Source organism: Siphateles boraxobius, unplaced genomic scaffold (assembly GCF_051911475.1).
Source record: "Siphateles boraxobius isolate OS27281-9 unplaced genomic scaffold, OSU_SipBor_1 6, whole genome shotgun sequence".
NCBI classification, from domain to species: Eukaryota; Metazoa; Chordata; class Actinopteri; order Cypriniformes; family Leuciscidae; genus Siphateles; species Siphateles boraxobius.
In genome coordinates, this window is record NW_027509186.1 from 27792167 (window position 1) to 27816969 (window position 24803).

The 24803-nt window shown below is 39.7% G+C and overlaps 1 protein-coding gene across 3 annotated transcripts in view; it reads left to right on the forward strand.

The window, feature by feature from the left end:
- Positions 1 to 8990, forward strand: part of LOC143716241 (alpha-2-macroglobulin-like) — a 168481-nt gene extending 159491 nt beyond the window's left edge. For all 3 annotated transcript variants that reach the window (XM_077208569.1, XM_077208570.1, XM_077208567.1), the window contains 13 exons: positions 3755 to 3838; positions 3919 to 4095; positions 4963 to 5038; positions 5167 to 5323; positions 5632 to 5706; positions 5789 to 5951; positions 6056 to 6249; positions 6333 to 6545; positions 6645 to 6763; positions 8148 to 8229; positions 8315 to 8398; positions 8500 to 8605; positions 8727 to 8990. In XM_077208569.1, the coding sequence (XP_077064684.1) occupies positions 3755 to 3838; positions 3919 to 4095; positions 4963 to 5038; positions 5167 to 5323; positions 5632 to 5706; positions 5789 to 5951; positions 6056 to 6249; positions 6333 to 6545; positions 6645 to 6763; positions 8148 to 8229; positions 8315 to 8398; positions 8500 to 8605; positions 8727 to 8767 (1571 nt within the window). In that variant the 3' untranslated portion in view covers positions 8768 to 8990. The remainder of the gene's footprint in view (positions 1 to 3754; positions 3839 to 3918; positions 4096 to 4962; positions 5039 to 5166; positions 5324 to 5631; positions 5707 to 5788; positions 5952 to 6055; positions 6250 to 6332; positions 6546 to 6644; positions 6764 to 8147; positions 8230 to 8314; positions 8399 to 8499; positions 8606 to 8726) is intronic.
- Positions 8991 to 24803: the final 15813 nt, after the last annotated feature.

A 24803-nucleotide genomic window follows, 5' to 3' on the forward strand; every position in this document is an offset into this window, starting at 1 on the left:
AGAACACATCTTTATCTTCATTTGGCTCAGAAATGTTCTCATTGCCGAAATGGTACTTTTAATGCACACATACATGTTAAATTAATAAATAAATGAACAAATGAATAAATAAACAAATACATCATGATTAATGTGTGCATTAAAAGTACCATTTCGGCAATGAGAACATTTCTGAGCCAAATGAAGATAAAGATGTGTTCTGGTGACTGTCGTGTTTATTGAACCAATCAGATCAGAGTAAAACGAGTGTCAGCGAGAAGCTCATCTGATTGGCTACATGATGAAGGTGGACCTGCCCTCCTCTTCGCGCTTGCAAAACTCAGCGAGTGAGAGAATCGTGCCAAAACTAGAAGCGCAGGTAAAAGACACAACTGTAGGCTACAAATCGGGTTATTTCGGGAATTTTTTTCCCCATGCACACAAGAAGTCATGTATACATTTGCAGTTTGATTTTACACAATTAATCTGTTTTGAATTAAGAATACTATCTGAATATTAAGAATAAGAATATAGATCCTATTTATTTTGCATTAGCATGAAGCTGCAGCTTCAAAAGACATGAATTACACTTACGGATAACAGTTAAATGCTGCAAATATTTTTTTCTTACACTTTAAGGGTGATTTACACCTTTACAAATCATCTCTTGCACATGCAAATTTAATTTACGCTTGCAATCTTATGTACACTTTCACAAATCTTAACCTGCGCATGTGATTCTTTGTCATCATTTTACCTTCATACATTTGTCATTATTTTACTTCCATACAATCAACTCAGCTCGAGTAAAAACGAAATCTACAATACTCACTTTCTCTCTAGACGCACAAAACTATAAACACTCAAAGGCACAAGGATGACGACCTTAACTGCCGTCTGTCACGGCATCTGCATGGCTTGTTCTCGCTGAACACAGGTGATGGTGGATACAGAACTGATCGCGTCCGCACAGAGCAGTGAAGCACACCACAGAATGCGCAGTGTCCATTATTAATGAGACTTTGACACTGGTTCTAGATTATTTTTAGTCTCCAAGCAGGCACTGGTCAGCATGGCGTTGTTGTATTGACGTTGCCATTGCGTCAGCTGACGCAGCGCTGAGTTCCCTCGCAAGGAAACGAGAAACTTCTCTGAGAGAGGAACGAGACAGCGCGTTGCATTGCCATGCTTCGGTTGTAGCTGCGCAGTCTTCCTTTAGACATTTGAAGCTGATGACGTGTTCCCTTTCGAGAATGGTCTTTGCGTAGCAAATACGCAGTGGGAAACTCCTTTTTCTCGAAATATTGAAGCAATAATTTATAACGTAATGCAGTTGTACAGCAAAACACAGCAGAACGTCTAGCTCGCTCATTGGCTGTGCTGCGGCACCTGCACATCCAATGGGCGAGCGCCTCAGACACACGAACCAATCAACTGACTTGGCGCTGAGTACGTCAGAGCGCGCATGAATGGGAGTGGCCTAAGCCTATAAAGATCGCTCATTACGATTTCAAGATCAGCTAGAGCAAGCCTTTGAAAACAGCTGACAGCCCCTTCGACTTACCTGGAAGCCGCTCCTCTTCTGTCGCTGCTCTCCTGTGGCCATCTGGCGAGACATCTTATCCTTTACTGCTGTTGTTGTGCTCGCTCTGCGACCGTTTCCTAGAGGTGTTGTTTCAAATTCCTCATTCCTCATGCACCTTGTGCGGAGCTAATCTGCACGAGGACGACGGGCACGCGGAGTGCGCCAGATGCCTGGGACCCACCCACGCAGAAGCTGCACTCTTTGCCGCGGGCTTACCTCACTGCGAGGGCCTTCTCATCTCGAAGCTGCGGATGTGGTTAGCTCTCTTCCGAGACAGCGACGGCGCTACTTCAGCCGTGGAAAAAGCGCCGCAGCCAACGACAGCCCAAACTTATGGAGTTAAGTGAGCACACGCTGGCCATGTCCCCGCGTGGCTCGTTTTCTCCGCCACAATCTTCTCCGGTCCTGTTTACTCAGGCAGACCAGCGCCCCTCACCCCCTGCTACGGGCCTCGTCTCCTTTGGCGGATTGGATGAAGAACACGACAGCTCTTCATTGCAGCGTCTGAGGAATGGCCCGACTCGGTTGACCCCGCCCTTTCACAGTCATGTGAAACTAGCGTGACAGCTAATGTGACCAGGATGAATTCGGACTCTGAAATGCTGCGCATCCTGATTGCGGCCGCTGCAGGCATCGGTCTTGATTGGTCTGTGCTCGAGGATCTGCCGAGGAGTCATTTGGATGGATGGTACCAGCCCCTTCTTCCCTGAAGTTCATGATGAGCTTGCAAAGTCATGGCGCGCGCCATTCTCAGCTCGCACAAGCTCTTCAACTTCCACGAGGTTCTCCTCATCAACAGAGGAAGTTCTCCTCTGTTGATGGCGCTGCAGAAAAAGTATACGAAAAGATGCATGGCTAAACTCGTAGTGCTCGAGCGCCACCTCTGGCTGAACCTCACGGACATCAAGGAGGTGCACAGACCGGCGTTCCTCGACTCTCCTATCTCCTGTCTCTTTGGCCTGGCGGTGAAAGAATTTTCTGAGATCAGACTGGGTTATGAACACCATAAAGCGAGGCTACTCGCTCCAATTCGCCCGCAGTTTCAGGAGGTCATCGAGACCTCGGTGAGCAGCAACGTGACTCACGGCTTATCAATACACAGTCCTGCCGTTCGGTCTGTCCCTAGCATCCCGTATATGCACGAAGTGCATTGACGCCTGCGCTTTCTCCCCTGAGGCAACGGGAGTGCGCGTGCTGAATTATCTCGATGATTGGTTCGTTCTGTCTCAGTCGAGGACCGAATTATTGGCGCACAGATCCATGAAACTCAGCCATTTGGAAGGTCTGGGTCTCAGGATCAATTATTCTAAGAGCAAACTATTACCGAGCCAGAATGTAATATTGTTGGGCACAGTTATCGACTCTGTAACAATTAGAGCGCAGCTCACACCAGACCGCGTGCTCTATATACAACTGGTATCCTCCTTTAGGGTAGGTGTTCTGTCGAGGCTCGGGGTGTTCTCTAGGCTCCAGTTTATTCAGCCAGTTGCTAATGTGCAGCGTTTTACATTGCGTCCCCACTGCGTATTTGCTACACAATACGAAGTACAATACAATACTCGGTTACTAACGTAACCTCGGTTCCCTGAGAGTAGGGAACAGGTATTGCATAGCCTGCCGCACTACTGCAATCTGTCAGGTGTGTTGCTTCAGTCGATTTAAACCTGATATACTGGCCGAGCTGAGCGATCTTTATAGGCTGAGGCATTTAGGGAACCATTACATATTTGTGTAACCTGAGACATTTAGATGTTCAGCTGTGCCAAATTTTTAAATTGTGGCTTTTTTCTTGATTCATTTCTTGAAGTGTATGAATCACAATAATTCCTGCTTGCAATTATATTGGGACTTCACAGATGGTTTTAGAATGTTTCACAAGTTTGTTTGTCCATAAATCGTTAAACTAACAAGGTTAGGTGTATTTGGCTCGATGACCATAATGGAGGGGTTCGAGGAAGCAACTCGAGCTTAGATATTCCCCAATGTGATCAGTATGGCAATAAGATGCCTACTTATGTTGGTGGAGGTGGAGGGATGCCACCAGAGGCAGGTAAGCGGCTACACGCTCCAGCAGTTAATTAAAAGATTAGATGGGTTCACTCCTCTCAAAATTAGATTTAGGAACTTCACTAATTTTATAGAGTTACTTTGCAGATCACTGATATGTGTTTCTGTCTTTCTGGTTTGTAGGTGACTGTCTCTCAGAGGAAGTGGCTCTGACTCTCCCTAAAGATGTGATAGAGGGATCAGCCAGATCCTCTGTTTCAGTCATTGGTAACATTTACATATACAAGCAGAAATGAGGGGTTTGGATTTATAAAATGTAGTGAGTTTCATTTGTGTATGGTTTATAGGAGATATATTGGGTCGTGCACTAAGGAATCTTCACGGATTATTACGGATGCCATACGGCTGTGGAGAGCAAAACATGGCTGTTCTTTCTCCCAATATTTACATTCTGCAGTATCTGGAGAACACAGAGCAGCTCACCTCAGCCATCCGAGAGAGAGCCACAGGCTTCCTGAAGAGTGGTGAGAGACATAAATCATGTCAAGGAAATACTGAGACACTTTGATACCAAATTATGCATTTTTCAACACACCTGAATTTCATTCAGTAAAGTTGAATTATCAGACACTTTGAATCAACCCTATCAACTGTTGTAGTGTTAAATGGGATAGTTCACCGAAAAATTAAAATTCTCTCAGTATTTACTCACCCTCATGTTGTTCCAACCCCGTAAGACCTTCGTTCATCTTCGGAACACGAATTAAGATATTTTTGATGAAATATTTTTGATAGCTGGATCACTCCTCCATACTAGTCCATAGGCTTCTTCAGGGATTGAAACTTGCCAGCCCCGAAAAGTTATTAAAGACATTGTTAAAATAGTCCAAGTGACTACAGTGGCTCAATCTTAAGTTTATCAAATGACGAGAATACTTTTTGTGCGCAAAAAAATAACTAAAATAATGACTTTATTTCAACTATTAATTTCCTTCTCTGTGGGCCTCGAGTCAGTTCACTAGTGTAATAGCGTAAGCTTCTGTTGTTGTACGTCACACGCATCACCCACATGACCAGTGTCGGCCAATAGTGAGCCTACGTGTGACGTAGCACTACGCAATAACACTACGTTAACTGTCTAGACGTCACTTGGACTATTTTAACGATGTCTTTAATAACTTTTCGAGGCCGGCAATTTCAATCCCTGAAGAAGCCTATGGACTAGTATGGAGGAGTGATCCAGCTCTCAGATTTCATCAAAAATATCTTAATTCGTGTTCCGAAGATGAACGAAGCTCTTACAGGGTTGGAACAACATGAGGGTGAGTAAATACTGACAGAATTTTCATTTTTGGGTGAACTATCCTTTTAACCATTATCACACTAAACAGGATACCAGAGACAAATGAACTACAAGCATTCTGATGGATCATACAGCACATTTGGTTATGGTGATGGGAATACATGGTAAATATATTTTCAATATTACTTTACAAAATAAAATGTGTCTCAGTTCAAATAATTTGTTTTGAGATTTATGATGGATGAAACGCCTGATGACATATTGTTTTAAAATATATCTTCCACACCACCAGGTTGACTGCCTTTGTGCTGAGGTCTTTTGGCAGAGCACAGAAATACATATTTATTGATCCAAAAATTATTAAGAGTGCAAAGAATTGGTTAATAAGCAGACGGGATTCAGACGGCTGTTTTATACAACAGGGAAGCTTGTTCAACAACAGAATGAAGGTCTATCTATCTATCTATCTATCTATCTATCTATCTATCTATCTATCTATCTATCTATCTATCTATCTATCTATCTATCTATCTATCTATTTATCTATCTATCTACCTAATACAAACAACACCATAGCAACCACCAATAAATGGCTTAGTAACTATCTAAAAACATGGGATCTAAGACTTGTAAATGTGTACGATGAGGCTTAGTCCCAGACTAAACTGTATGTTTTAGCTGTCTTAACTAAAAGCAATTTGCACTGACATACGCTGTAGTTTTGCTTTATTTATCCTTCATTTATCATATATTCCAGGGTGGAGTGAATGATAATGTGACCATGACTGCCTACATTACTGCATCATTGCTTGAACTGGAAACTCCAGTCAAAGTAAGTTCATCTACAGGAAACACAGTATAAACACATTGAAAAATGACACTCACAGTGTCTGTTTCTTGTTTTTTTGTCACAGGATCCTGTTGTCAGTAAAGGTTTGTCATGCCTGAGGTCCGTCATTGAGGATGTCAAAAACATTTACACCACTGCTCTGCTCGCCTACACTTTCAGTCTGGCTAAAGACACAGACACTCGACAGCAACTTTTCAAGAAACTGGAGGATGTTGCTATTTCAGACGGTAAGAGGTTTGTTTCTGATCACTTTCTGTTGTCTTTTATGGCTGTCCTATTTTTTTTTTTTTATCAAGCTGATTGAGTTACGCGTGTGTCTTTTGTCCTCAAGGGTCTCATCTCCACTGGTCTCAGTCTGCATCTGCTGATGACTCTGATTCTCTGGCAGTGGAGATCAGCTCATATGTGCTGCTAGCTGTTCTCTCTGCAGATTCAGTCACTACAGCTGATCTGGGCTATGCTAACAGGATTGTCAGCTGGCTTGTGAAGCAGCAGAATGCCTATGGAGGATTCTCCTCCACACAGGTTACTCAAACTACTCCAATCAAACACATTATTACCTGTGTGAATGAGTAAAAGTGACATTACTGAACACATTTATTTCCCAGGACACAGTGGTGGCTCTTCAGGCTCTGTCTTTGTACGCCACCAAAGTGTTCAGCTCTGACGGCTCCAGTACAGTGACTGTACAGTCAGCAGGAGACACTCACCACTTTGATGTCAATCAGGACAACAAGTTACTGTACCAGGAGAAGCAGCTGCATACCGTTCCAGGCAAATACAGCATTGAAGTGAAGGGCTCAACCTGTGTGTCTGTGCAGGTCTGTAGTGCGTTCACACTCACACTCTCTTTCTCTCTTGGCATTGTGGTTATTCTGCTATGAAATGTATTATGAATATGTTTGTGTTGACTCTCTCAGATGGCTCAGTTCTACAACATTCCCACTCCTACTGAAGCTAAAACATTAAGCATTGACACTAAGCTTGAGGGAGATTGCAAAACATTGGGACAAAATTTCATTTTGAGCTTCACTGTCAAGTAAGAATTTTTATTCCAGTCATAAGACATTATTATAACTTAAGATTAACTAACAAATAAGTCTTTACTGAATATTTTTAACATCTTAATAAAAACAAAAGCAATATAAACTGAAAAGGTGTATCTCAGTTGTTAAAACTGCAAAACTAAAAACTAACTTGAGAAACAAGAAAACATTTTTATTATTGACACATTATGAGTGATTTGAGTGATAAACTTATTATTATTATTCCCAACGGGAGTCAATGGCAGTTTGTGTGCTTATTCTTACACTGAAGCCTCTCTGCAGCTTTGTTAATTATGTCCTCTGAGTGGCGCAAGTTGATAAACCACATGTCAGTAATCCCGATCCATTCTGGTCGTGGGTTTGAATCCTGTGTGGCTCATGCCCAGACTGCAAGAGGTACTGTGGCCTTAAGTGGCGGAAAAGTTGTTTCAGTTCCAGATATGGTGTCTATCTGAAAAAGGAACTCTATAAATATAACATGCAGCAAATTTATATAAAAAAAATCTTCATTTTGAGTTCATTTTCACTTGTACTACTGAAAAAGCTGTTTTTCACATTTTCAAATTTTGCACACTTGTAGTGACTGTAATGAATAGTAATTGGACCAATTTTTGAGTCTCTAAGACCAACTCTATAGCGCCACCACCAGTTCAAAAATTCAACATTGATATGGTTATAACTTTTGAACCCTTTGATCTAGAAAAATGAAACTTAGTACACCTGATTCCTCTCATCATGGTGATCACAACCAATATATTTCATTAAGACTCCACCCATTACAGTAGTGGGCATTTTGAAAAGTACAGTATTCAGTTTTTTTGCTACTCCTCATTCAAATTTTGTTAAATTCTTACAAAAATTAGTGCAGATGATCTTCCGACTGAGCCGCACAGAAATGATTGAACAGATTTGTTTTATTCATCTTTATTAAATAGTGTATGGTTTGAACAGTTTGTCAGAAAATCACAGTGAGGTTGCAGCGGAACATTGAGCAGAACACGCTGCAAACACGGCGCGGAGAGCACAGCGCGCACACACAGCGGAACGCGCTGCGAACACGGAAAGGAGAGCACAGCACGGACACACACAGCGGAACACACTGCAAAGTTGTGCATCTTAGGAGGTGGAGCGGGTTGCAAAGTCAGGAAACATGCTGAGCCGGGGTCAAAACTGATCGCTGAACAAGGCGGGGAGTGCAGGGGAGAGTATAGGAGAGTAGGGGAGGGCAGAGGAGGGTCAGGTAGAGTTGCTGCTGATTTAGGGTTTGGCCCCTGTATCGCTGCTTGCAGCTATATTTATACTGGCTTTTGTTCTCGCTTATTTATAAATTTATACGAGGCATTTAAGAACCAAACCTTTTCATTTGCTCTTTTACAGATACGATGGTCTACAGGAAAGGACTAACATGGTCATTGTGGATATTAAACTCTTATCTGGATTCACAGCTGATACATCAATGGTGCGTTTGAGTGATTCATAACAAAAATTTTAAAGAATGTATAGAATTCCCTGTATTGAAATTAACCAGCACTTTTCCCCCACAGCTTGGAACTTCTTCCAGAACATACGTATCACTTGTGGAACGGGTTGATTCTAAAGATGATCATGTCATTGTGTATTTGAAGGAGGTGAGAAAACAGCAACATTCATATTATTTTAAATCATTAGGTCGATCCATGAACCTTTTATCCATGATGTCCATGACTAATGTGTTTGTTTCCTCCTGCAGATCCCACAAAATATTACAATGAATTACCAGATACAAATGAAACGGATTCTTCCAGTGAAGAATCTCAAGCCAGCTGTGGTCAAAGTGTACGATTACTACCAAACAAGTAAGATTTAATATCCCAGTGTTGAATTTTTTGAACATGTGATGCAAATTGTCTATTCAGATTCATACCATGTACAGGTTTCCATTGTTGTATGAATGTGAACATCTTTCTTTTCTTTCAGGTGATCAGTCAGAGGCCGAGTACTCCTTTCACTGTGAATGAAGCTGCTGAAGTGAATCACCTCATAGTTCACCTTGGATAAAGATGTTTGAACACTCTAATGCTTAATTTTATAATGTTTATTCTTTATCCTGTGCAAAATTATTTCCAATATCATCCCAAATTAGAACAACCCCCCAAATTCTCATCAGTTTTTGGACACGTCTCTTGAGAACGTGACTGTTCAATTCACAATGCATATGATTAATAAAAGTGATGAAAACAAGTTATGGTGAGCTGGTTGAATTGTTGAATGTGTAGTAGCTAAATACCATGGCAACATTTCAGAATCAGACAAGATGTTTTATTATTATATCTTGGGATTATTTTTTGTATCTGGTCTCAGCTCTGCTTCAGTTTTCTTCTCTTGTAAGAGGGTTATTTATTACCATTAAAGGTCCTCATGCTGTAGAATAATTATTTTATCCTGCATTAACTGAACAGCATCAACAAACAACTAAATTATGAAAAATATGAACAAATCACCTTACCTAAAGTCATTGAGAGGTCAGAAACTTCACTCATCCCATCACAGCAAAGGTAATCAGGAATAGACAGATAATTATTTTTAAAAACCAGAATAACTCACAATAACGCATAGGAAAGTTTGCCAAACCTTGTGCGTTTCCTGCCTGTGTGTCGCACCTGAAGATCTGCATATCCATACAATTTTAAAAAACATTATGTTACTAACATTATAAGTGATCCCAGGCAGAAAAACGTCTCAGGTTACGACTGTAACCCTAGTTCCCTGAGTAGAGAATGAGACGATCTGTCGATGATGCTTTGGGAACGCCCCTGCCTCATTGCGTCTGAAGCACGTTTCAACTAGTCCAATGGCGAGAATGAGCATCACAGGCGGGTGACGTCATGACCAGGAAAGGATAAAAGCACATCCGGTTTAGAACCGCGCTAGCTTCGAAAAGGCCGAAGCAAGTCGATCACAGGGATGTAGGAAGTATGGCAAAGTGACGCATCGTCTCGTTCTCTACTCAGGGAACTAGGGTTACAGTCGTAACCTGAGACGTTTTCAATTTCAATTTCTTCACTGAAAGATTTAGAAGACGAAAATCTAAAAAAGGGACGCAACCCTCCATCCTTTTTTGGAACAATGAAATACCGGCTGTAGTACCCTGAGTCTCTGTTGGCGGGAGTAACCAGATCTATAAGCTGATTTCACGCAGCCGCCATTTTGAAATCGAAAGTGAGGCTGGTGGGAAGAACCCCGGAAGTAAAGATAAACAACAATGCCTTGGACTACCAACCTGAAGCTTCTGCCACTATTTACACTATTGGATGTTAATATCCAATATAGGATGTGTATATAGTTTGTTCCTGCTTCTTTTTTTAGTTTCTGAATTATATATTTAAAAAAATATTTTATTTATACATTAATTTCACTGTATATAGTCTAAAGTATGAAAGACATGTATGTACAGTTTTAGAATAACACATTAAACTGAACAATACACCATCGCATTCGCGATCTCCTGTGATTAAAGGCGACACTTCCGGTTTAATTCCCACCGCAGCCTCGCTTTCGATTTCAAAATATCCGCTGCGTGAAATAAGCGTATAGCTTCTTTCGCTAATAGTGCTTTCACTTCTTGTTCCATCACCAGAGCCTGCTCTGGATATACCACTGTGAGTAACACCCCGTTGTAGCGTGACGAGAACCAAACTGGATTCTGTACCCTTTTTCTACTATATGCAGGACCCACTGAGATATGTTTGGTAGAATCTTCCATTCTGACAGATAATCTACTAAGGAACCAGCCTCTAAAAGCTGGCCTCTGGCAGTGACTGACTGGGACAAAAAATCAGCCCCTCGCATTTTGGCGCAGACTGGCCCACAACATATGATCAAAAACACCAACCATATTTGCACGCCCTTTAATATTTACCAACTCTTATTCCTTAATACCACTAATGCCATGTGATCAGTGAGACTTAACAGATAAAATTACTCCCAAATTGTAATTTATTAATACAATAGATGCTCCACAGTGATGAATCCTAAAACAAGCTATAAGCTGCATTGGCATAGCAAAACCAGTGTTTCCCACAGGATCTTTTGGTAAATCTGGTGGGTGGGTCGCTATCCCTCTAGGGGGGAAGGGGGCATGCCCCCCGGAGGAAAATTGTGCATTTTAATGCTGAACGCACCAATCTGGGGCACTTTGAGAATTCAAAAATAAAAGCTCCAACCAATATTCAGTGTACAAATTGAACAAAGAAAAACTCAAACCTCCTTTAGTTATGATATAGTGCCTCAGTCTACATTACACTACTACTTTGTTAAAGTAGGGGAGAGCGGGGCACAACCTAACACATTGTGGTTTATTAATAAAATAATTCAGTTAGATTCATCTGTTTTTACACAAGCAACATACAAATCTCTGCTACAAATGAACACTTAAAGTTTTTTTCTAGGGCCTACCATTTTCATACTGTTGCAATGAAAGTGACAGAAGTGCAAATGTTACAACTTACCCCATATGCAAGGTTAATTGTAACAGACAGAGGGATTAGTTGTAACACTTGTGTGTAACACACATAATTCAGTACTATTTTATCTGTATAGTTTGACATTGTTTGTGCATCTGTATAGATAGATATCCATACATCCATCCCACATCCAATCATCCTTCTATTATGGATCAATATCATGGAAAGAGATATAGGAAAGGACTGCACAGTTTTGCAATAAATATTTAAATAAATAAAATCATCAAATATAATAATTGCAATTTAATTATATTTGTGTGTGGCGGCTGCATGCAAAAGTATTATTATTACTATTATTATTATAATAAAAAATAATAAGACTAATAATATTTTTTTTTGGTAAAGACAAAGAGAAGTGGACTGACGATACATGGGCAAAGCCAAAATTGCGTATTTTTGTGATGATAAAACCGGAATATGGCACAGAGAATTATGTTGTATATAACTTGTCAAAAAGGCAAAGATCTCTGTGTGCTCAAGTGAGATCTGGTGTCTTAGTCTCCCAGGGAACCGAGGTTATGTTAATAACATAGTACGTTTTGTGTTTTGAAAGTTGTTCTGCTTACTGAAGGCTCTACTACTCTCACTCATCTCTCTCCTTATCCTCCTCACTATCATCATCAGCCACGGGAGCTGATGAAGGTCCTGCTGCTGCAGAAAACATCTGTTATTTTGATACAATTTATAGCGTCTGCTTGAAGGGCCTTGGGTTTCTTCTCCATCTTTCTGACTATGTTGACAGTTAAACATTAATACTGCACGCTCGCTCCGAGCCCAAAAGGGGGAGGTGTTTAAAGATGTGATTGGGCCAGCCCAGTGTCCATCAAGAAAAGAACCAATGAGCCGCTGATCTACGTGTTTCACGGGCCGGTCTGAGAAAAAAACCCCCTACGCTGACTTTTTTTGACCAATGCATTACACCGGCACAAAGCAAATTAAAGGGGTAGTTCACCCAAAAATGACATTTTTTTATTTTTGGGTGAACTATCCCTTTAAGCAAACAAAACAAAATGAATGGGCCACTGATATACGAGTTTTATGGGCCGTTAAGAAAACAAAAGAAAAAGTATGAGATAGTATCGGCCCAAAAAGCACGTTGGCCCGGATGCCAACAACAGATGGCCAGTGCGCTCCTGGCCTCTGGTGTAAAAAAAGTCGTCACTTCGGTGACCTGGAGCATATTGGCAGGAAATACCCGATTTGACTGACTTTCAACCTTGCTCAAAGGGGGCGAGTCCAACGCAGCGTCCTGTTTTGTGAGATGCTGATTGGAAGCTCGGTGGAAACCTCTGTGCACCGAGGCACCAAGGGTGGCGGGGTTGGCAGAGCGGTCTCCTGAGGGCACCGGTGTGGAGCGGGCACCGTGTACCGAGATAAACACCGTTCCACTCCAGAGGAGGCTGCCCTCAGAAGTCTGACGCTATAGGCGTCAGGACCTCTTCTTTGCAGAAGCCTTCTTCACAAGTAGAACGTTCCTCAGATCGGTCTGCGGCTTGGAAGACTTCTGCTGAGGGTGCCATCCCGCACCCCGCAGTTTTTGGGGTGGGGCGCGAGAAGCATCACTCTCCTTCTGCTGTGCTCTGTATGAGGAGCCCAGCAGCCCCAGGGGCCTGTTGACGGCGAGGGAAATGCCATTTTTTAATGCCTTCGCTTGCTTTTTAGCCTCCTGAAACCTCTCAACAACGGTGTTTACTGCGTCACCGAAGAGGCAGGAGGAGATAGCGGGGAGTCCAAAAGGAAATATTTTTCTTTATCTTTGATGTCTGATAAATTTAACCAAAGATGCCTCTCCGATGCCACATTAGCTGCCATAGACCGCCCAATAGCACGAGCGGTCTCTATCGTGGCTCGGAGAAAAAGAAGGCTTGTCTCACAAGCTCCCTCGCTTGTCTCCAGGTCCCTCAGCAGATCAGCCTCGTATGCCTGTAATATGGCCATAGTGTGAAGGCATGCACCAGCCTGACCTGCTGCCATAAATACTTTACCCACAAACATAGATGATATTTTTAACAGCTTAGTGGGCAACATAGGGGACTTCAGGGACGATGCCGATGCCGGGGATAAATATCTGGCTAGTGGCTGTTCAACTTTAGGCATCGTCTAAACTAAGCTATGGTAATTTACCAATGATCGTGCACTCGACAATCGACTACTGTGGACTTCGACCGAAATCAGGAAGTAAATACAGGTATGTGAGCTGGCTGAATTAACATCTTTTAATCATATCTTTCACATCTACTGCAGTCAGATTCACCGTGTTCACTCTGAATAAAATCACTCACATGGCTGTGCACTTCTAAGGACACATCAAGGATGTTAAGATGCTAAAAGAAGGTTTAAAACTTGCCCCATTTAAGTCAACAGGGTGCAAATTTTAGGTTATAACACGATGTAGGCAACACCGATTTTTGTCGTTGTTCTCTATACTGACAGCACTCCAAATTTACAAAAAAAATGAGCTCAATGTTAAAATTGACCGGAGTTCTCCTTTAACTTTTTTTTTAAATGTTTTACCAAAAAAATATTTGTGGTTGTGGAAATGACAAGGGAAAGGCAGGTTATGGTGAGCATTTTCTTTGACAGACTTAAGAAATCCTTGCTGTTTTTTCTTTTCATATCTTTCTCTGTCTTGCCTTAGGAACTCAGCATATTTAACAAGGGGGTAATCCATCAGCCGGAAGTTGAAGCCTCGCAGGAGCTGCCATTGTAGCAGAACTTCACCTGCTGTTAGCATTCCATTGACTCCCATTCATTTTGGCGTCACTTTGACAGCGAATAACTTTACATCTGAGGCGTCCAAAGACTTCATTTGTCCATTATATATTTCTAAATAAACACGACAATGTATAAAAGGCTCCATCACTTTGTATCTTACGTTATTTGTATCTTACGTTTTGTTAAAAACAGGCTAACGATTGCGTCATAACCACGCGACTTTTTGTCGCACAATAGAGACATTACCGTATAGACAGGAGGAAAAGCTCGCAGGCAATTGGGGGGACGTCCCGTCAAGGGAGACAAACGGGACAAACGGGACACAACGGGACAAAATATTTCAACAATGTTTTTGGGGAATTGGAAATAATTCGGTATGTGGCAAGTGAATACATATGAAGTGATTAACATTGGCAATTTTCACGCACAGCTACTAGAAGATTTACGTCTGTCAGACAGGTTGCTCACGTCATCAAGCTTAGTTTGAGTCGGTTTGAGTCTGCGCGTCAGGAACGGAAGTGCTAAAAAATCGCTAAAAATGGGCTTCAACTGTCTCAACTGAGTTCCAATGAGATGGCTCTGTCCACTTCTTATACTGTCTATGATATTTAATTGGATCAGATTTTAGTATTTCCCTGAATAGTCTTTGACTTCTCTGCTGATGTTTTGGGTGCCATCTTAAAGGGACTATGTGTAGTTTTTTAGGTATTTTATTATCTAAAATCAATATTTTTATTCATAAATATGTCCTCAGTGGTGTAAAAATACATGTGCCAATTATCTGACTTATCCTCGTAAACGAAGAATTTATTATCTTTATATACATGTGACGGGTAGGTCCACGGAGGCTACCATCCGCTTCCATGTCGTTACGCCATCTTGAAAAACTATACTAGCAGAGAGGGTCAAAAAGTACCAGGCCAACGCGTTTCCACAACGCGTTTTCGTTCAGAGTCAGCATCACGTAACTGAAAGCAGCAGAAACGGAGGAGCAGAGCAGTGAGAGGCTTTGTCACTGCCCCGGCAAGTTTAAAAGGCTGCATTGCACTGTTATTTTTAATGGCATAGGCCTACGTATGCCGAGCCACAGGAGAAGAAATCCCGTCTCCAAAAAAATCCTAAATTGAACGTAAAAGGAAACATGACCGGAGATTACAAAAAATGTCAATGTCGGGATAGCTTTTTCCAGGTGGAAAGAGCTAATGCAGGAGAAAGATTTCAAAAGAGACGCTGAAGTTGCCTGCTTTCTCCTCAACAGGTAGGCTAAGTCAATATTACAGTCTTAATGACATGCTTTTTTTCATTGCTTGTGTTGTACTTTATTATATAGACAGTAGAACATTTATAGTTAAAAGTTAAACAGGCTCTTTGATGAATAGCAGCTATTGAATAAAGTTGAAAAGGCGCTTAAAAACAAGGTTTGTAAGTTTACTTTTTGTAAACTATAAATTCGATAAGAATATATTTTTCATAGAGCATTATGATTGTTCTTGCATTGTTTGTCATAGCTTTTTGGTACATAACAGCTACCGTAGATGCAACACGCATCTGAAAAAGCAAGGCGCTGGAGAGCACAATTCGTTTGAATGCAAATTACAATTTCACGCTAGATGGGAAAAATTCCTACACAATGTAGCTTTAAAGAACAACAGACAGACTATGACAGATTTATATGGAGCGAATTATGTGCCATAATTAAACAAACAAATACAGTATTTTGCAAACAAACTCGATCTGCTTTGCAAAGGAAAACTCGACTCGCAAACAAACTCGATCTGCTTTGCAAAGGACAAAATCGTCTCGCAAACAAACTCGATCTGCTTTGCAAAGGACAACTCGACTCACAAACAAACATAAAGCAATGTTCAAGTAGCCTACAAAGGTCAATTTGTGCGAAAATGCAGTGGAGTAACAAATATGTATTGTGTTTTGCAAATATAAATAAATGAGCCTAGACAATATTTCACAAATAAATACAAACCATCCTACAAATTACATGTAACCTTTGAACAAATACCAAATCTAGTGCATACAAATGCATATCTGTCTGTTTTGATTGTGAGACACTTGGCTTTTTATGAGATCTCTCGGCTCGATTTTCTCACAAATGCGTCCAGGCAGATTTTCTCACAAATGCGTCCAGGTAGATTTTCTCACAAATGCAGTTGAGCAACTTCCTCTTCTAAAACAGTAGATGGCGCTAAGATAGGGGATTAATTTAGCGCTAGTCTCTCGGGAGAAGCACTGATTTGAAACGCTTGCTTGCCTTAGCCTACTGAGGAAAATGAGCGGTGAACAGGTGAGTTTCTATCTCACTGCATCTATAATTTACCTTTTTGAGGTTTTCTTTTGCAAAATGTTATTACATATATAGACAGAAATCCACATTAGCACTTCACTCTCTCTAGGATAGAGGAAGCTGAAAGCTCTGCCATCATATGTTGCTTTTTTACATTTTTGTAAAAACGTTACATTTACTGAACAAGTCTATTTCTTTTGTTCTCCATATGTTCTCATATGTATTATATGTTCCATATGTCCATATATTATGTTCTCCAATGAGAACATTTAATTTAATTGAAAGGAGGGTTCCACTTATTTATTTATTTAGTTGGAATTCAGTCAGCTTAACTGTTAATGTAATAAAAAAAAATGAATGAACAAAACAAACAATATACAATTGTTTCTTAACTTGCCTCTGACATATGCAGTGCCCAAATTATTTTGGACAGACAAATGAAACCCTCCTTTCAATTAAATTAAATGTTCTCATTAATTTATGGAGAATGAAAGAAATAGACTTGTTCAGTGTAGACACAATCAGTAATTTAGTTTTTTCACATGCACTCAAAAAAATAAATTTTGCCTCTTGTTAAATTTAATTAATTAAAATAAGCAAAAGTAACACGATTGTTTAATATTTTGTCACAACTTAATTTAATTGTGTTCAATCAACCTAATATATTTAAAACTGAAGTTTTCTTAATTCATTTGTGTGAAAACTACATGAACTATTTTTGTTGACACCTAACTTGGGAGTGGATCTGTAGCTCCCAGCATGCTTTGCAAGGGACTGCATTAGGAGGGTAAATTTAGGGATTAAAATGTTATTTTATGTGTTTTTCAGTAAATAGAAAGATGTTGATAGTTGATGTTAGTATTTAATGTTCAGTTATGTAAGAAACTTAGAGGACTTTATGTAATGTTTTTGAATTTTGTGGTTACCATTATGCAGAAGAGTGACGACTGTGTTTAGGATGTGGGAACTCAATATACACTACATATTCTTTAAACCTCACTTGCAGACCTGCATAAGTCATATCTAATATTATTATGTGAAAAGTTGTTCTAATTAAATTGAATGCTAGTGGCTATTATTGGAAGTAGCTATAGAGTCAAACTAGCTAAAATTATAATGTTGGTGATTTTTGGCAGGACAAAAATTAAATCTGGGTAACTTGACAAAAACTTTATCTAGTAGGATGACACAATTATTTTAGTAGTCTTGACCAAATTAATTTAAGTTCATACAGCAAGATTACAACAAATCATTTCAAACAAATTCGATTTTGTTGGATAAATATAATTCAATTTCGTGTAAAAGCTTTCCTTAATTTAATTAAGTTGGTTCAACAGATTATTTTTTTGAGTGTGCGTCCGATAAGTACTAATGTGGATTTCTAACTACTAAGTACTAATGTGGATTTCTGTCTAGATATGTAATAACATTTTGCAAAAGAAAACCTCAAAAAGGTAAATTATAGATGCAGTAAGATAGAAACTCACCTGTTCACCGCTCATTTTCCTCAGCTGTAGGCTAAGGCAAGAACACGTTTCAAATCAGTGCTTCTCCTTGGAGACTAGCGCTAAATTAATCCCCTATCTTAGCGCCATCTACTGTTTTAGAAGAGGAAGTTGCTCAACTGCATTTGTGAGAAAATCTGCCTGGACGCATTTGTGAGAAAATCTGCCTGGACGCATTAGTGAGAAAATCGAGCCGAGAGATCTCATAAAAAGCCAATCAAAACAGACAGATATGGATTTGTATGCACTAGATTTGGTATTTGTTCAAAGGTTACATGCAATTTGTAGGATGGTTTGTATTTATTTGTGAAATATTATCTAGGCTCATTTATTTATATTTGCAAAACACAATACATATTTGTTACTCCACTGCATTTTTGGACAAATTGACCTTTGTACTTGAACATTGCTTTATGTTTGTTTGCGAGTCCTTTTTTCCTTTGCAAAGCAGATCGAGTTTGTTTGCGAGTCGAGTTTTCCTTTGAAAAGCAGATCGAGTTTTTTTGCAAAATGCTGTATTTGTTTGTTTAATAATGGCACATAATTCGCTCCATAGATTTAGTTTTAAACAATAAAATATCTCAATTTAAAACATTCTCTATGACATTATATGTATATGGCCAAATGAAGCGTTTCAAACTTTACAGTTTATGGTTTCAAAGCATTATTGCTTTCTGATACAATTGTGTCGAAAATGGTTTATTACTCGAAGCTTCATTCAGATAGAAATTGCAGCACCATCTCCTGGTGAAGTAAATGTAATGCAACAAAGCTGACAACCATAAAATGCAAGTAGGCTTATATGTTAACGCCCCGTTTATTACGTGTTTACCGAGGCGATCAAAGCTGAAACAGTGTTAGTGCTGTGAAACTCATTTATGTAGGTGAATTTTACAGATACTGATTAATTTCATGTGTTCACCTTGATAATAAAACATTAAGCATGATGTGTGCGTGTAATTATTTCGTTAGACAAGGACAGAAGATCAGACCAGCTTAAAAAAAGTTGGAAACCATCACAGAAATTCTAATGGTTTCTATTAAAATACCAATAGGAACCATTGGCTTTTACCAATAAAATTCCCATGAAAACCATTAAATCCAATAGAATTTCTGTAATGGTTTCTATAGGTTTTTTTTAGCAGGGCAGTAGCCTATCATGTGTGAAAGCGTTATCTTGTTTAGCTGTGGCAAGCAATACTCTGGTAGGACTGATGTTTTTGTATGTTGAAAAGGATGTGCTTGTGTAACTGGTTGTACTTGTATAATGTAGCAGAGGGTTTTTGAAGTTTCTGTCTTTGATGCATGTTTTTATGTAACAATGTTCATATGTTCTCTAATTAATAATAATAATCATAAAAACATTTGGCAGAGGGTGTTCTTTGGGTACATCATGCAGAAGGCTTAGACAAAGTGTTCATTAAATGTTTTTTATTCAGAAATATTATTTTCTCAATAAAAAAAATTATATCTTCGGAGCGTCGGTGTCAGACGTAACATCACTATATATGTAAAGTTTATGTGTTTACACTATATTTTTAGTACTATAGTCAAACTACTTTGCTTTTAAGCACAGACAATGTCCTTGCCAAGCCAACCTGTCTTTATCACTTCCATGGAGACAGATGTGGAAAAGAGGGTTGTGGAAATGACATTTCCCCCCTTTCCCAATATCTCATGTTTGACTAGCCTGTTAGTGTTAGCATTAAATAATCTCAAATATCACCTGATGAAATTGTAAAAATCCAGAAATGTTTCCGTCGAAATGAATTATGAGCGGTTCAGAAATGACATACAATAAACTCGCAGTATTTCACATATTTACCTTGATATATCTCCAATTTATTAACCTCTGCTGGGACCATTCTTTCATTCAGCCATGTGGGTTCCTCTGGAGTGTCAGTTACTATGGTTACTGAGTATACAAATCTAGAACACTGAGCCTGGGATTGCATTTAATGCAGAGGTTTGGAAATGACAGTGAACCCAAGGGACAAACGTTCAACATGTTTAAAATATGTCAAATTGAAAAGAAATATATAAAAAAAATTAGATTTGAATGAATTGGGTTATAACGCATAGTTTCTGTTTGAATTTAAAGTGAGATGAGGTTGAAGACCCAAAGTCTGGCCTATGGACAGATGCAAAATAGTAAAAAACGAATATAAAATGCCTCCTATTTTATATAAAACAACAGAATTGAACAATGATTTTTGTATATATATAGGTTCCCCTACACATGTAGTAAGTGTGAAAAAAATGTGGAAATGTTCTTTAGTTTTTTTCTAATATCTGTCAAGGACAGAGAAATAACCATAGTTGGAGAATCACCCATTTATGAATAAAAAGTCCCTTTAAAGTCTATATGGGGAGGCTGCAGACCTGGAGCCGGCAGATATAGGCTACGCCCCTGACAGTTTTACGCCCCTGACAGTTTTACGCCCCTGTTGTTCCTGATGCGTCCAGTATGGGAATATACTTCAAAATAACATAAATAAATCGACTCTTACACATGAATAACCCGTCCATAGACATTTTTTTGTTTGTTTTTTGTTCATTTAAATATAAACGTTACAGTTTAGATCTGCACGGATTAAAATGTCTTTAGCTATTCAGTTGGGCTTCACTCTCTTCACTCAGCCTACAGAAGACTATGTGTTTTTGTGAATTGAAAATTTAAAAATACACAGTTGGATCAACTATGTTATGAAAAGTATATGACCTACTGCAGTTATAGGCCTATTCACCATAGGTTTTTATATGGAAGACTGAGTGCAATATGTTGTTGTGAATTTATAGTTACATTCAGATATTAACCAAATTTAGCCCATTAGACATACAGTACCGTGTAATCATATGGATCCTTGATTAGCTGTAGTACCATTCTCTATTGGTCGTTATGTTTTTTACAGCTAAGAAACAGTATCCTACACAGCATTTTATGAAGACAAACACAATGTATCCCTTTTCTAAAATTCCAAGGGCCATTTAAAAGAAAGACACAATACTGTTGTTCACAATTTTTTTTATTGACACCATTTATGAATTATGATGACTCCCCTATGGTTTACCCCTCTTCTTTAACTATTTTTTAAAAGGACATCCATGGTGATTTTATCGTTTGTGTGTGTGTGTGTGTGTGTGTGTGTGTGTGTGTGTGTGTGTGTGTGTGTGTGTGTGTGTGTGTGTGCGTGCGTGCGTGCGTGCGTGCGTGCGTGCGTGCGTGCGTGCGTGTGTGTGTGTGTGTGTGTGTGTGTGTGTGTGTGTGTGTGTGTGTGTGTGTGTGTGTGTGTGTGTGTGTGTGTGTGTGTGTGTGTGTGTGTGTGTGTGCAGAATTGATGTCAGGTGTGTGTGGATTGCATCAATTTGCTCCTGATCTTCAAAGTACAGCGGCACAAGCACTTATTGATGGAACAATAGGGAAAAAAGTGTCAACTTAGCCACTTTGATTTCTTTTGGCCACCAAAAGAAATGATGGACTGTGCATAGAAAATTGAAAATGACATTAAAACCATGTCCATGTATGTCTCTGTAAGTTGTTTATTTTGTAAGTCATAAAAAAATAATGAGTGTTTATAAGTTTAGAGATAGATTTTAATTTTCTTATAGCTAAAGCAAACACACCTTTATGAGATGCAAGTTAAAAAGAATTTGGTAAATACAGAGTATGATAAAACCCACATTAAGTGCACATACCCTACATTTTAGTCCCGACCAGTAAGCTATTTTAAGAAATGATGTTGGAAATAATCAAAATATTTGAGTGAGTGTGCAGTTCAACTCTTCACTTAGAGAGAGATTTACATACATGTATACATGCCTATTATAAATGTGTCTTTTGTGTGTTCACATCATAGAGTGTAAAAAAACAAGTTCAGATATTTCCAATATCTACTGTAATGTTGCCCTAGAAACCATGTGGAGTATGTTTTAATGTAAGGAGTAAACAGGGTCTTACCAGAAGACTAGGGGCAACTAAACCTACACGTGGTATAGCTAAGTTTAAGCCAGATAGAACATAAACCTGACCGTCAAGAACTTTTTGTCTCTTGAAATAAATTATAGACCCATCCATTGATATAGGATGGGTCTATAATTTTATAATTAAAATTTTTATAAACAAGCACATTTTATAAACAAGCACTTTCTATTTTTATATCATGTGAACTTATCCTCGACACTATTCCTTATAAAAAACAATCGGATTGCTTTGATATCGCTACTTAGATCCAACTTTCCGAATCTCGGCTACTAGCCTTTAGCCCGCTAGCATTTCACGCGTGGCCTCGCGCCTATCGACCCTCTCATTTTACACCCGTTTGACTGAAAGGATACGTGTTATATCCATCATTTCAGTCCTAAATTAGTAGTGATATTGGTAGTATCACTACTAATTTACTGTTCATCTGTTATAATGGCGAACATATCGGATGTGTGTCTAACGTTACCTCTGAGTGCAGGTGAGGACACATTCGAGCTGGTTTCGGTACGATTGGAGCTGGAGTCGGTGGAGAAACAGATCCGCGTTCTGCTGGTGAAGCAAGCCGAGCTGCGAGATCGGCGATCAACGCTCGAAACATCACGCGCCGATGCTCACAAGTCAGTGGTTAGTAACTTTTTGACTCCGACTTCGTCTACTCCGTGCGTTTCTCTGCCCAGGAGGACGCGATCATCTCTGCCTTCATTCACTCCGGCACCGAGGCAACACCACGGACCCTGGGTGATCCCACAGCGGAAGACACGAGCCAGGACCAGACCAAGGACTTCCCCCCCCCTCCCGGTCTTCGAGATCTCCACCCGGAACCGCTTCTCCCCTCTTCGCGAGCCGGAACGTGACGCCGCCGTGATCATCGGCACTTCCATGGTCCGTCATGTCCGTGCTACCTCAGGTAAGCGTAAGGTGCGCACTCACTGTTTTCCTGGTGCTCGTGTTCTTGATGTCGCCGCACAGATTCCCGAGATCCTGAACGGTGACGAGCGCGTCGGAGCTGTGGTCCTACACGCCGGGACGAACGACATCAGGCTGCGGCAGACGGAGGTTCTGAAGAAGGACTACAGAAGCCTGATCGAGACGGTTCGCAGCACATCGCCTGAAGCAACTATCATCGTGTCTGGACCGCTTCCCACGTACCGACTAGGACAAGAAAGGTTCAGTAGATTATTTGCTCTAAATGAATGGTTAATGTCATGGTGTAATGAACAGAAACTGCTCTTTGTAAATAATTGGAATCTGTTCTGGGAGCGACCTAGGCTCTACCGTGCTGATGGCCTGCACCCCAGCAGAATCGGAGCTGCTGTTCTGTCCGACAACATCTCCAAGACGTTACACACCATATGACTAGTAAGTCAAAGTCCAAATCACAGTCTTTGCTGTCCCAACTTAATTGATATAAGTAGTGTAGAACATTATATAGAAACTGTGTCTATTCCTCGCTTAGTGAGGCCAAACAATAAATCTAGTGTAGGATCTAGCAAAAATCTTATTGTAATTAAACCAGAAAATCTAAATATCAGTGAACAAAAACAATTTCTAAAGCTAGGTCTTCTAAACATTAGATCGCTCACACCTAAGGCGGTTATTGTAAATGAAATGGTCACAGATAATAGTTTCGATGTACTTTGCCTTACTGAAACCTGGCTTAAACCAAATGATTATTTCGGTCTAAATGAGTCCACTCCACCAGGATACTGTTATAAGCATGAGCCCCGTCTGATCGGTCGTGGCGGCGGGGTTGCAACAATCTATAGAGATATTCTTAATGTTACTCAGAAAACAGGTCACAGGTTTAATTCGTTTGAAGTACTTGTGCTAAATGTTACGCTCTTAGATGCAAGAAACAAATCCATATTATCTCTAGCCTTGGCTACCCTATATAGACCTCCAGGGCCCTATGCTGATTTCCTAAAAGAGTTTGCATACTTTCTCTCAGATCTATTGGTCAATGTCGATAAAGCAATAATTGTTGGAGACTTTAACATACACGTAGATAATACAAATGATGCGTTAGGGACTGCGTTTACAGATTTATTAAACTCCTTTGGGGTCACGCAAAACGTCAGCGGTCCCACTCATCGTCTAAATCATACACTAGATTTAATTATATCATATGGAACCAATCCAACTGATATAAATATTATACCGCAAAGTGATGATCTCACTGATCATTACATGGTAACTTGTATAATACGTACTGCTGAAATTTGTCACGTTGCGCAACGTTATCGACCAGGCAGAACAATCCTTCCAACCACTATAGATAGATTCTCAAATAGCTTACCTGATCTATCTCAGCTGCGCAGTGCACCCAAACAAACAGATGAACTAGAGGAAATGACTAGCAGTTTGAGCACCATGTTCTCTAGTACACTAGATATTGTTGCACCATTTAGATTAAAAAAGGTAAGAGAGAAAACTAAAGCACCATGGTACAACAGTGCTACGCATGCAATCAAGAGAGAAACTCGTAACTTAGAGCGTAAATGGAAACAAACTAATTTAGAGGTCTTTAGAATCGCGTGGAAAGACAGTATGTCACGTTATAAAAAGGCTCTAAAAGCAGCAAGGGCTGAGCATCTCCGCAAACTAATAGAAAATAACCAAAATAATCCAAGGTTTTTATTCAACACCGTGGCTAGACTAACAAATAAACAAACATCACCAGAGCAAAATATTCCATTACAATATAGTAGTAATGATTTTATGAATTACTTCAATGAGAAAATAGAAAGCATCCGAAACACAATTGTAAATATACAATCCTCTATGATGTCTTATGATTCAGCCTCAATTATGGCCCCTCTAGAACAACTACACCGATTTACAACTATAGGACAGGAAGAGCTAAATAAACTTATCATTGCATCGAAACCAACAACATGTTTATTAGATCCAATACCCACTAAACTACTGAAAGAAGTGTTACCTGTAGTCGAAGAGCCTCTTCTTAATATTATTAACTCGTCTTTATTTTTAGGTCATGTTCCAAAAATATTCAAGCTGGCAGTAATAAAA